General features: G+C 31.6%; 2 protein-coding genes across 2 annotated transcripts; one reads left to right on the forward strand and one right to left on the reverse strand.

Annotated features, from left to right (window-relative positions):
* Positions 1-2,288: 2,288 nt before the first annotated feature.
* Positions 2,289-5,580, forward strand: HELRODRAFT_106750 (hypothetical protein; the record flags this gene model as incomplete). Its single annotated transcript, XM_009021752.1, has 7 exons — positions 2,289-2,508; positions 2,891-3,007; positions 3,173-3,271; positions 3,355-3,519; positions 3,662-3,791; positions 3,942-4,084; positions 4,219-5,580. The coding sequence occupies 7 exons, from the start codon at positions 2,289-2,291 to the stop codon at positions 4,482-4,484; spliced, it is 1,140 nt and encodes a 379-aa protein (XP_009020000.1). The 3' UTR covers positions 4,485-5,580.
* An 81-nt stretch (positions 5,581-5,661) lies between these two features.
* HELRODRAFT_155844 (hypothetical protein) lies at positions 5,662-6,451 on the reverse strand (the record flags this gene model as incomplete). Its single annotated transcript, XM_009021753.1, has 3 exons — positions 5,662-5,855; positions 6,017-6,140; positions 6,350-6,451. The coding sequence occupies 3 exons, from the start codon at positions 6,449-6,451 to the stop codon at positions 5,662-5,664; spliced, it is 420 nt and encodes a 139-aa protein (XP_009020001.1).
* Positions 6,452-12,500: the final 6,049 nt, after the last annotated feature.

Here is a 12,500-nt window from a genome sequence, read left to right on the forward strand (position 1 = left end):
TAGTAGTAGAAGTAGTAGTAGTAGTAGAAGTAGTAGTAGTAGTAGTAGTAGTAGTAGTAGTAGTAGTAGTATAACATTACAATAACAACAGCAACACTAAAAACTCTAAAACAATAACTAACATCACCTCATACAAATCATTGAAGCATAACTGTATATACAAACATACATACACACATATATACATACAGGCACATAAACATACAAAGATGCATACATAAAAATATTTTGTGAAAAATTTTCTTAACTCTCAGAAATATCAACTATCACATATATACACACAGGACAATGTGAAAATTTTTTAAATTTTTTGATAAAAGATAATAAAATTGGACAAAAAACCATCAAAACAGCAATTTTATATGAATAGAATCTCCAATTTATGCATATTTAGACAGAAATTCATATTAGCAAACAATAATTAAAAGTGAAAAATAATACAAAACATAGATCTATGCATTCATTTGCACAACTATTTAAAAGTTAAACATAATTACTATAGCTATAACAAAAAAATGGATCAATTATTGATACTAGCAATACTAATTAAAAGAAGAATTACAAAAAATTACTAACCCTGATCTAATTTGACCCGAAATCAGCAAGTAATAAGGTTGGCGATGATCTTATGAAAACTATAGAGCAGCAATAAGCTGGTAACCCAATGAAAATCAGGAATCACTGATCAGAAAAAATGTCCTTCAAGGTTTTTAAATTATTTACACAAAATTAAAAACCAGATCACTGGGGAAATCCAATCAAATCAAACAGATTTAAAACTAAACTAGAATAGCTATTTCACTTCACTAATCTAATCTATTATCCCCTGCTGAAGTATGATTTACTAATTACAAACTAAGCACTAAATCAATAAATTGAATTAAAATTAAATAGTTGTAAGTTTGTTCAATAAATTCATAACTTTTAATTTTAATTAAATTAAATTACACAATTTAGTTTATTTTTTAATTACCTTCTTACCCGATCACTAACGTAAAATCAAAATTAGATCATTAGTGAGAAATTAACACTTTCATTTCATTAAAAATATTTACACTTACGACAGTAATGTATTTAGATTAGCATTAGTTAATTAGGGAAATTAGTGTAGAAGAGTAGCAATGCAAAACAACAAATCGTAAATTTAAATTACGATTTTACAACCAACGAAATTATATACAAAAGAAATAAATAATAAAATCGCATCGTACGATAAACATTAATATTTTTGAGATAAATTAATTTTAAATTTAAGTTAATACTCGTTCCTTTATAATACATCTATCGACCATGTTTGCCACAAAGCTTACTTTCCCCCATATACAAAGATCACGTGGTTGGAGGAGAAACGATTTTGATTGGCTGCCGAAGAAATTTTGTTAAAAGTAATTAAAAATTGTTTTAAGTGTTTATCAATTTGTAAAATATGATTTTTGTAACTAAAATGAATATTATATTAATTTTTTGTTGCTGTTTTACAATTGTAAATTAAATCAACTAGATTATTAGCATTCACTTTTAAAGTTTAAGATTCATCTTTAAATTGTAGACAGCTGTTTTACTTTTTAAAAATCTACTCTCTACCTACAACTGGCCGATTGGTTTGGTCACTTTTTTAGGCAAAACTACACTTTTTTTAATACCATGCAATAATTAAATTAGCATAGTCTCATCTTAGTCTTAAGCGAAAGTTAGATTTAGTTAGGGTTCTTCTGACAAACAAAATTACAATAATTATGGTTGACAATGTCCTGAAAGGATAAGGCACCAGAAAGAAGAAGATATAATTATTATAATATAATATATAAAATGCCCAGATATATACTTACGCTTGCATATATATTCAATAACTATATGTATATATTTATGTGTGTGTGTGTGTGTGTGTGTAAGTGCGTGTGAGAAATTCAATCTATAATTCCTTTCTTACATTTTAGCCCATCCCTGTTTTTTCACTTTTAAAAAAATGTTAGATGTTTTTTAATAAATAGCCGTATATATTGTAATCTTTTAATTATTAAATTCTTTTCTAATTAATAACTGAACTAATTTAAGATTAATTGTGTTCTGTTAAATATTAAAAAAAATCACTTCAGTTGCTAAATCGTAAGATGGCCTTTTTTGTCGATGCCAACGTAAAGAAAGAATTCAGCATTCCGTTGGTGAAGAACAACGGCCGTCCCTCTGCAGACGACAAAGACTTGAACGACTTAATGTTTCCGGGGCCAACAGAGTGTGATGAAGATATAAGCATCAGCGCCGAATCAGACGATAGCAATGGTGAAATTATGGCATCTGCTTCCGAAGAAAATTTTTCAGGGGAGATTGCGTTTGAAAATTTCAACATTCACAATGCGGCTGGAGTGGACTTGTCCGAGTTGCATTCAGCTGATGGCAGGAGCATACCCCGCAAGTTGTGTCTGGTCTGCAACGATTTCGCATCTGGCCTGCACTATGGCATCCCTTCGTGTGAGGCTTGTAAGGCTTTCTTCAAGAGAACTGTTCAAGGTATTTTTTTTCAAATTTTGTAATTATTATATTTTATTATATTACGTCTATGGTCTATAATTATTCAATTTATTTATTTATTTATCTAGGATTTTTCAGCTTCTTGCAATTCTAATTAATTTTTTGAGTTTGTATTATGGTTGACATTACTTTTGTTTATGTAACATTAATATTTGCATTAAGATGTCTATAATTATTAATTGTCACAGTTATTTTTCAAATAAAAAAAAATATAAGGTCAGATGATCAGTGAATAGCTCTTATTTAATTTTATGTTTAATTTAATTTCTTTTAGATTCATTTTTCAATGTTAATTTAAAGGGTGAAAAAATTAAATTGAGATAATAAAAAAAAATAAAATGTAAATATTTTCTACTGTAAGGCAACGTTGAGTACTCCTGCTCAGCCAGTGAGGATTGTGAGATAACAAAAAGGAGGAGGAAGGCGTGCCAGGCGTGTCGCTACAAGAAATGTTTGATGGTCGGCATGCTGAAAGAAGGTTCTACTTCAATGTTTTAATGTTCTTTGGTCTCTTCTGTGTTGTTTGCTGTTCATTAACATGAAAATGGTTTAAATTGAAAAGTTGTTTTGTGGGTAGGGCAGCATTGGCGTTTTCAATTTTTCATTGTTATCATTATCATAAGTTTGCTTTCTTGACAAATAGGAGTTAGGATAGACAGAGTGAGAGGTGGGAGACAAAAATACAAAAGAGTGGAACCGGGTACATCTCCGTATGGAAATTCCATGTCTAAAATTAGCATTGGTACATATTTTTAAGATTATGCTTCATTTTAAAAACATTTCCTCACTACCAATAAATTTCATCTCAATATTTCTCATCTCCAGAGAGTAAGATCATGAGCGGGTTACTGGAGTCGATCGAACCCGAGAAGTTATTCGCCTTTCCTGATGACTCAATAAATGATATGGAGCTTAAATTCAACACATCCCTATCTGATCTGACTGACAGAGAATTATTGGCTACAGTTAACTGGGCAAAATCAGTTTCAGGTATGTTCGAGTTTTGGATTTTTAAAATTTATTGGTTCACATCTTTGTAAAAACATAACTTCTCATGATTTGAATATTAGTCGTGATCAAATGTTCATCTCATAATGTTAATTTTGTGTTATATTCTTTCTTCAAAATGCAGGATTTCTTGAGTTGAGTACGATCGATCAGATGTACCTGTTGCAGAACGTCTGGCTGGATATATTTCTGTTGAATGTTGCTTACAGATCCATGCCCTACACAGGCACCATCATCTTCTCAGATGATTTCACGTAACTCTCGTGTTTTCTTTCTTTCAAAAGTTACAACAGCCTTTTCATTCTCATCACTTAGTCTGTATATAATCACTTTGTATGCTCATTTTAATTTTGCTTTAATTTTGTTTTGTTTACTTCAAAAATTGTATCTTTCCGTTTGAGCAGTTTGAAAGATTCAGAATGTAGAATGTGTGGCGTCAGTACGGAGTTCAATTCTCTCCTGAGAAAGTTATGCAGCAAGCTGACAGGTCTGAAGGTTAGCAAGGAGGAATACATGTACATGAAGACCATACTACTATTTAATCCAGGTGCTCTTATCATCCATGCATGCAATCTATTTATTACCAATAGATACTTCAGCTTTCATTATGCCTGATTCACTGTTGAGTGAAATTTCAATTTAAATGTCAAATCTCATCTTAAAAAACACCTCACATCGCAGAAACTGAATATCTCCAGCACAAAGATCAAGTCCAAAAACGACGCGAAAAGATGCAAGATTACCTGCAAGAAGTCTGCATCATCCAGGGCAGCCAAGGTACGGCCCGTCTTTGTTCACTAATCTTCATCTTGGCCTCCTTACACAACGTTAGGGCTGCTGCCAGAAATTACTGGCTGGCCGTCAAAAACGAGGGTAAAGTTGGCCTTCACAAACTTCTCTGTGAGATGTTGGAACTCATGGATGAGGATTCATGGTATTTTGTTTAGGAATCCGCTAATTTGGGTGTTTATTGGGTAGATTTGAGACTAACACGCCGGCATGTTTGTGTATTTTATGATAGGTATTCTCATTATCAGAGCGTGTACCGTATTTTTTCAGTTGCTCTTGTTGACTTAATTGTTCTTTTTTCAATAAATTGTTTGTAGTTTTTTTCGTTGTTTGTTAAACTTTATTTTATTTTTTAATTGTGATTTCTCCTTTAATTTAAAGTTTTATTGTTAGTTGGTGTGTAATATTCTGATTACCTTTTATAACGCGTCAGTGTAGTTTTATATGAAAACAGTTGAAAATATCTGTCTGCTTATGTTAATGAGTGGGCCTAGATGGTTTTTAAAGAGCTGATACGCATATCAATCAGTTTGCACTAGTTTGCATATTTAATAGTTTGTATTTATTTGAATATTAATCAGTTAGCAGCATTTTGTTAGTATTTATTCATTTCAATATCAGTTAATCAAACGTATTCGTTTTGTTCTTATGTAGAGAACTAAGTAGCTATGCATCTTTGTTTTGTCAACTTTCGTATATCGAAATTAAAGATAAAATTATCTTGCTTTCGATACTTTTGATATATTTATTTATTTATATTTTGATATATTTATTTATTTGTATTTTATATATATTGATATATTATATTTCTCAGAAATAATTTGGATAGATATATGTAAACTATTTAATGACACAAATCTATGTTTTCACATTTGTGGATATTTGTACTGCAGACTGCTATTGAATTACTTGCTGATCAGTGCATCAACTTTTGTGCTAGAGATATTTTTTGGTACAAAAAACTATTTTGGTACCTAGAACAGTGTTTTATTTCTATTATTAGTTATTTATTTATTTATTTACTTATTTATTTAAGATATAATTGTCAATAAACCAATAAAACTCTTTATGATAATATAGATTTACAATTGATGATGAATGTTTTATTGTTACTAACACCATCAAACTCAATTGATTAATTGTTTTGTGCGTGTGTGCGTGCGTGTGTGCAATTGAAAAATTTGTTTTTAAAAATGAATTCATATCAACAGTACAATTAAGTTTCATGACCAACAATAATAATTAAGAATCAAACAACTATTGTGTAATGTCAATAAACAAGCGAAAGTAATATAAATTGTAGAAATATCGACTAAAACTCTATTTCACTTTTCATCATTTCAACCAAAGTTTTAGTCTGAGGGCATCTACTCCATTTAAATAATACCTAAAAAGTCTCTTGTCTCTAACAAAACCAAGGTTCTCGTAGAGGCGAAGAGCTGCATGGTTGGTGATTTCTGTCTCGAGGACGACCTCATCACAATTGTCATTCACCATTCCTTTTATGGCTCTGATCACTAAGTGAGATCCTAATTTTAAGCAGGTAGATAATATTAGTGAAATAAAGATGCGTTTTGAAAAAATTCTTGATTTAAAAATGAAACATCAAATAAACTATCTAAATGCCATTTTACTTTGAAAATTAAACAAATACACAACTTGAATATCATTCTAATTTGAAAAAACTCACCTATCCCCTTATGCCTGTGTTCTTTGGCGACGGCCAGCATAGCTATATAGCCTCTCCGGAAGATCTTTTTGTGGAAGTCGACCTTGCACACGATGGCTCCAACACATTCTTTTGCATACATGGCCTGTTTTAGTTTTTCAAGATAAATTGTTTAGTTTCAGTGTATATGAAAAGATGTGTCAATATTAATTATATTTATATACACATTTACCTTACATTTATAATATATACTATTATAAATTATAATATAAGTTACCAATTAATGTTATAATTATCATAAATGATACAAAGTTGTAAGCAGTTGAAGAGTGAATTTTTAAAAAATTCTCTGACTAGGAAGCACAAATTAGGCCAGTTATGAATGAAGTATCGGTAAGTGTAGATTGAGTATGGCTCTGAGAGGTCTTTTGTGATCAAATCCATGATCTGTGGCATTTGTAACTCGGACTCATATACAACATACTCAATCTGTGGGCTGTTGGGACAAGGGCAATTCTCACTGGGCAATGATGTTGTTGTTGCTACAATGTTAGATTGCGCTGTTATCCTTACATCACTAGATATGTTCTGATTTGTGTCCGTTGAAGGCACTAACTCTGTTGCATTTAATTGTAAGCTATCTAATTTATCTGCTATGACGTCATTCTCTGCCTTTTCAATTTTATGGGTTGACTTCGCTTCTTGGTTTAAAATTATTTTCTCAGGATCAATTTTGAGTTTGTCGTTGTTTATTAGTAAGATTTCGCTCCGAACTGGATAAGAGTTGGGGACATCATCATCACCGGAATCACTACCAGTACCGTTACAATGCATGTAGTTCGTGTCGTCGACAATAGAGGTGACCGTCTGGGGCCTAATTTGAGGATCAAACGAATCAATAAAATGATTACAGTTTGCAGAGGATTTCAACAACTTTTCGTGTGATGTACTTTGTCGGCCATCTTGCGTTCTCTCCGCTGCCGAATTGATGCCATCTTCGAGCAGAAGTGAGGACATATTTTTTTGCAAATTTGAAAACCCTGTTTATTTAAATTTGTTTGTTTATTTCGTTCATTTTCACAAACAAATAAGGAGTATAAGTTTAATATTATTTACAAAAGTAATACTTAATTGATTAAAAACTTAATGTTGCGAAAACAAAGTAGAGCAGATTAGTTCGATGTTAGTTACTCAACACCTATTTTTGAGCTGACATGGAAAACCATATACTTATAATACATTCTCAATCTTAGTCTATTTATATGTATCAAACAGTATCTTATTGAACATAGTAGTATCATAAAATGAATAAAGATATTTTTTCAAAAATTTAAAATTTGATTTCATTGCGATATCAATGATGATGATTGTGACCTGACTAATTAAAAAACATCAAATAAAAATTTATTAAATAGGATGGGTAATTCGTTGCGAAATCGTTGGAGGAAATGACGTCATGTTAGCAGTATTTATTTTACTGCCTGGTAGTTAATCAGCCGGTATAAAAGTTATATTCAATTCCTATCAAATAAATTTTACCAAATATCATACGCAGGCTGAACTAAATAAAGAAATAGATAGATATATAGATATATATAATATACGTAGTTTTAAGAAATTTATAATGTTGTATTTACACATTCAAATTGTACAATTGTGTTATGGTGTAGTTTCAAATTATTTTGAATTCTCTCAAAGAAATTTAAACTTTTTACTATATACTAGTTACTTTCAATAACAATTTAAAAAAAAATCAATTTGATTTCATCGCGATATCGATGATGATGATTGTGACCTGATTAATAAAGAAGCATCCAAAAAAATTTTGAAAATAGGATGGAGAATTTGTTATATTGGGATATTTGTATATAAAGCGAGCCAAATTTTAATATAAAAGCGCTCATAAATCTACGCATATTGGCTCAGCTTGGCTTGGCTCGGCTTGGCTCGGCTTGGCTTATAATTGATGTTAAGCATAAATACAATTATTTACAAATAATTGTATATATATATATAAAATAAAGTGACTAAAATCCATGTATATAAATAATTAATATGATTATATTTTTATATAAAAAGCAATATAGCAGATTCAACCAGCCAATCAGTAAGTTTCGAAGGCGTTCGTTCGATGATGTCAATTTAGTACGGTTAGCATTGTTGTTAAGACTGTATAATAGTGATTGAATGATTGAAATGATGAAAATGTATGGTTGAAACGAGTATAAATGGGAGCTGAGACAACATGAAAATCAGATCAGGCATTCTGCCTCGCTTGAAACAGTCTGCCTGATCTTTTTTTTTTTAATTTTTATTTATTTTATTATATAGAGTTATATAGAGCTATATAGAGTTATATAGAGCTATATAGAGTTATATAGAGTTATATAGAGTTATATAGAGTTATATATGTTGCCTGTGGTTTGTGTGTTTTTATGTTGTATTATTTTATATTTTAGGTGGGTTCTATAGCGGTTGCTCATACATACATACATACATCATGTTTGTTTGTGTGGTAGTATTTTATGTTCTGTTTTACGATTTTTTCTCTTTCTTCATGAGTCTTGAGTTTAATTAATGAAACATAGGTAGGTGAGATTAAAAATTAATTTACTACATAGGTAGGCTAAGGCGTAAGGTAATTTAGTTACATAGGTAAGTTAGGGACTTCTATTCTTTTACTCTACTTGGTGGTGTGTTTTTTGTTTGTTTTGTTTCACACTATACATATAACAGGTACGCGGTGGTTTTAGTGGGATTTTTATTGATTGAATGCGGTAGTATACTTGGTTATATAGAGTTATATAGAGTTATATAGAGTTATATAGAGTTATATAGAGTTATATAGAGTTATATAGAGTTATATAGAGTTATATAGAGTTATATAGAGTTATATAGAGTTATATAGAGTTATATAGAGTTATATAGAGTTATATAGAGTTATATAGAGTTATATAGAGCATAAATCCTATATAGATACCTTTCTTTGAGGTTCTTTTCTTTACCGACCGGTCGGCTTCTTTGCTTTTCTCTATTTTCATTTAAATTAATTGAATAAATAAGACTTTTCCATTCATTTAGGTTCATTCAGGTTGAAGCTTCTAGAGGAGTTCATCATGGAAGATCAGAGTGGTTGTGATGTCACGCTACGTTCGTTCATTCATTGGCAAAGAATGAAAAAATGCACGCCTGGCTGGGGTACGTTTTACGGTTTCTTTGCAGTCCCTTTCTTTGCCAGTTGGCTGGCTTTTTCGGCTGGCGGGTTTCACCGCGGCTCGTTTCTCTATTTTCATTTAAATTAAATAAATGAGATTTTTTCGTTTCATTCATTTTATTCAGGTTGAAGCTTCCAGAGGAGTTCATCATCGAGGATGTCAGGCTACGTTCGTTCATTCAGTGGTAAAGAATACACGCCTGGCTGGGATACGTTTTATTCTTTTTTCTCTGTAATTTAACATTAAGTAGGAATGCTCACACGCACACACACGCACACACAATTACATTAAGTAGCTATATAGGTAGGTTATATAGGCATAATTTTAATTGTAGGTAGGATAGATAGGAAGCATCCAACACTAATGTAGTTGAATAGGTAGGCATCGTAAGTTTATCTCTTCTATTTTTTCTCGCACCCACGTTACACGCATCAGCGTATTATACACACATACACAAATACATGCATAAACATATATTAGTATTTGAGCGTTATTTTATTTTCATTACACATTCTAATTTATTATTACTAAGGTTGAGAGTAATTTAATTTCATAGGTAGTTAAAAGCAATAATTTAATTCTAGGAACAATCTTGTAATTTAAATTAAATAAAAGCTGTAAGTGTATCGAGAGGTAAGTTAGTTATTAAGTTTTACATTATTATTATTAGGTTGGAGCCCAAGGCATTACGTAGGTGGTGGGGTGGGTGCCGAAAGGCCAATGAATTGGGCTCTTGAGTTTTGTAATTTTAGGTAAGCTAGGGCCATAATGTAATGAATAGGTAAGTTAAGGCTACGTTGTAACATTACTCATTAATAGATTTAGGGTTTATGTTTAAGTTTTATGTTATTACTAAGTTGGAGCCCAAGGCATTACGTAGGTGGTGGGGTGGGTGCCAATTGGCCAATGAATTGGGCTCTTGAGTTTTGTAATTTTTAAGTAAGCTAGGGCTTAATTGTAATGAATAGGTAAGTTGAGGGTACGATAGCCGATAGACTCTGAATTTCAAAGTCCGTTGTCGGAGGTAAGCTTTGGTGGCCAGTAACCGGCAATGGTTTACTATCCGGACGGCAATGGTTTACTATCTGCACGGTAATGATTTACTATGCGGCATGGCCATAGTCTACTACCCGCACGGCTTCCGGACGGCAAATGGTTTACTATCCGCACGGCAATAGTCTACTATCCGCACGGCAATGGTTTACTATCCGGTGCTCTGGCTGTCGGTGAACCTCTGTGCAAGGAGGGAGAATGAAGGGGGACTTTCGACTATCGTACCATTAACAATTTTATATAGATTAGTTAAGTTAATTGAATAGGTAGATAGGATTATTTTTATTAAGCAATTAGAGATGCAGGCACCGCTAAGCTTTCTGATGAGAATCTTCTCTTTATCTTTTTCCATCCCACGGACTGTTTCAACAAGAATCTCGGGGGACTTGCACCAGTTTTGGAGGACAACGTAGGAACCGGACCGCATTCAAAATTCTGCCTTTGTCGAATGGACGACGGTAAATTTTTTTTACATTTTACTCTCATTATTATTTTAAAATACTATTTTACCACTGTTTTCATTTTATAATTTTTTGCTTCTAAGATTCTAACATTCATTTACTACTACGCTAATAAAAAATTTTGTCTACAGAATGGTGAGAGGTGGGCAGAGGTGGGAGTCAGCACGTTTCAGATGGTGGTCTCATGATGATTTAAACATAATGATGGTGGTGTAGGAAGAATCAGCTCGTTGGCTGTTCGGCTGACACTGAAGTTCGGATGAAATCTTGTGTGCCGACCAGATGATGGTGGTCGGTGCAATCGAGTGCAGTAACGACGATTTTTGAAGTAAGGTTTAGTTTCGTCTTTTAATTTTTCTCATTCATTCATTCATTCATTCCATTCATTCATTCATTCATTCATTCATACATTCATTCGTTCGTTCATTCATTCGTTCATTCGTTCATTTTATCACTCAATCTTTCAAATTATTTTTCCATTTATTTTTTTAATCATTGAATCATTGATTGATTACTTAACTAATTAATTCATTCACTCACTCAGGCATTCAACATTATGCCTTTGTCGATTGGACGAAAGTAAGTTTTTTTTATATTTTACTCTCTTTATTATTTTGAAATATTATTTATTTGCCATTATTTTCATTTTATAATTTTTTCTTCTAAGATTCTAACATTCATTTATTACTACGCTAATAAAAAATGTTGTCTACAGAATGATGAGAGGTGGGTTGTGGTGGGCGTCAGCACGTTTCGGATGGTGGTCTCAAGGTGATCGTTCCGATGATAATTTGAAGATGACGATAAGAAGTGTCTGGAGAGTACACGCGCGCACATTTACACACACACACACATCAACACAACATACACATACACAACATCCATTCATTCGGTGTCGTTGTTATGTTTCTCTTCAACTTTCTATTTTCTTTACCGGACTTAATTTAATTCATAGGTAAGTTAGGGATTGAGATGAGTTGAACAATCTTAAGTAGGCTAGGGCTTAACATAAAAACACTAAAATATGTTAAATAAAATACCTGAAACGTGTAAAATTCCTAAAACGTAGAAATACAAATTTGTAGATAAGTGAGTTGAGTTAATGAATATAAGTAAGCTAGGGCCCTGAGAGTAATTTAATTGTAGGTAGGTGACTGACTACTATTCTTGCGACTTCTTACTAGTTTTGTGTGATGTGTTTGTTTGTTTTCGTTTCACAACACAACAGCAACAAAACAAACTACATTTCATTCTCGTTGTCGCCTTGAATTTTACCTTCTTGAACAATCTTTTTAATAATGTCTATTTATTTATTAAATGTTGACTGGTATCTAGTTTTTTTTAAATTTGGTTATATAATTTTTGGATATTTCTTGATTTACTTTGTATATATGTATACTGTCTGGTATGTTGATTTAGCTATTATATTGTTATATTTGTTTGTTTAAAATACGAATTTAAAAAAAATGGACGTTTTTAAAAATTTAATTAACCGCCACTTTTCATTTTTGATTGAGTTCAAATAAAAGCAACTCTTGTGTTTGTCTTTCTTTACTAAAATCTCGAAATTGTAGATTTGTATGGTTGAGTGTTTGTTCTAGTTTGAACAATCCTTGAAAATATTTTTTTTGTTTATTTTTTTTTCGTTTATTTGGTTCATTCAATTTGGTTGATTGATTGGTTGGTTGGTTGATTAGTTGATTGAATGAATAGCTGGTTGGTTGATTGATTGATTGGTTGGTTGGTTGATTAATTGATTGATTGATTGGTTGGTTG

The sequence above is a fragment of the Helobdella robusta genome, assembly GCF_000326865.2.
Source record: "Helobdella robusta unplaced genomic scaffold HELROscaffold_3, whole genome shotgun sequence".
NCBI classification, from domain to species: Eukaryota; Metazoa; Annelida; class Clitellata; order Rhynchobdellida; family Glossiphoniidae; genus Helobdella; species Helobdella robusta.